General features: G+C 56.7%; 1 protein-coding gene across 1 annotated transcript; it reads left to right on the top strand.

The window, feature by feature from the left end:
- The first annotated feature begins 1,109 nt into the window (after nucleotides 1–1,109).
- QRFP (pyroglutamylated RFamide peptide) lies at nucleotides 1,110–1,541 on the top strand. The gene has a single exon (XM_058524788.1). The coding sequence runs from the start codon at nucleotides 1,131–1,133 to the stop codon at nucleotides 1,539–1,541; it is 411 nt and encodes a 136-aa protein (XP_058380771.1). The 5' UTR covers nucleotides 1,110–1,130.

The following is a 1,541-nucleotide window of genomic DNA, read 5'->3' as shown; positions in this document are numbered from 1 at the left end:
ACAAGCCAGCTCCGGCTCACCATGGTCACCACCAAAAAGGCTTCCTTTGCGAGGGAAGGAGCAATTACTGCTGAGAAGGGGCATTTCGGGAAGCTCTCTATTTCAACCCCCTCGTGGACCACCATCCGTGGGGCAGAGAAGTGGTTCTGGAGTCAGGCCCAATTAGACCTGGGCCTGCAGCCCAGCTCTGTCGCTTATACAGCCGTGAGAGCTTGGGCAAGTCACCTGTGTGAGCCTGCCGCCTCCTCTGTAAAGGGGATAAGACAGTACGCTCCTGCAGGAGGGTCGTAAGGATGCTATCAGGTAGGGACGGAAAGCAGTGCCTACAGGCTTGGCGGCCAAGAAGCCGTCTGGCCACTGAATCATGAATCCCTGGGCCTCCGCTTTCTAGCTGTGTGGCCTGGGCACCATCTCTTAGCCTGACAGTTTTCTTGCCTGAAAAAATGGGAGTAACAGTGCCTAAAAATTAGGTTTCTTGTGAGATGAAGTGCAGTTGTGCACACAGACGGTGCTCAATAGGGACGAGTGACACCCCGGCCACGCTCACATGCTCCTCTCCAGGTGGCGGTCTGAGTTAGGCCAGGAACGTCAAATCCGTTACTTGGTTTCAGGAGCAACTTGTTTCCACGTTAGAGAGACATTAGCAGAGTGTCCCAGCTAAACGGCTTAGCTAGACCCATTTATTATCTAGTTGAAAACTAAAAGAGATTGATGCTATTCACTTTCTACCCCACGGCTCTGAGACGATATGGCTCAGGAGTCAATAATTATAATAAAAGAAGAATGAGCCCCAATTTGCTCTGCTCTCCTGGGGCTGCCTGTGCACCTCTGTAAGCCATCCCAGCAGTGATGGTATTAGAGTGTTAAGCTGCCAAGGCCGTCAAATCCAGGGGATTGCAGGAGAGGGAGAACCAGCCTAATTGGTGCAATAAGCTCTGGAGCCTGCTCAGAAAACAAAGGCCTGGTCCCGCAACATAGTGACACTTCCTCACTCTGCTCGCAAGCTGGGCTCAGCTGAGCCACCAGCTTCAACCTTTGATGGCCGCCCAGGCCCTGGGACGTGCTGCTGACAAGCGTTGTGCATGGCCCACGTGTCAGCCTGTAACTTCTCCCTCTCTTTCCTGGACCAGATGATAAGCCCTTACTCTCTGTCCTACCTCCTCCTCCTGCCGCTGGGCACCTGCTTTCCTCGACTGGACAGGGAAGAGCCTGTGGACGCCATGGATGGAATCGGAGGCAAAATGAGCTGGGCCGACCTGGCCAGGGGACACCGAGTCCACTCCCGGTGGGGCTCCTCCCCGTGGCCGAGAGCTCCACACTCGCCCGCCCTGCTCGTCACGGCCGAGGAGCTGCAGGCCTCGGGCAGCCAGCGTGCCGGCTTCAGGTTCCGGTTTGGGAGGCAGGACGCCGGCAGCGAGGCCACTGGCTTCCTCCTGGCTGATGGCGAGAAGGCGAGTAGCCCGTTAGGGACCCTGGCTGAGGAGCTCAACGGCTACAGCAGGAAGAAAGGCGGGTTCAGCTTCCGCTTCGGCCGGCGGTGA

Source organism: Diceros bicornis, chromosome 28 (assembly GCF_020826845.1).
Source record: "Diceros bicornis minor isolate mBicDic1 chromosome 28, mDicBic1.mat.cur, whole genome shotgun sequence".
Taxonomy (NCBI): Eukaryota; Metazoa; Chordata; class Mammalia; order Perissodactyla; family Rhinocerotidae; genus Diceros; species Diceros bicornis.
Note: the sequence above shows the minus strand (reverse complement) of the source record. Positions and strands in the feature narration are given on the sequence as shown.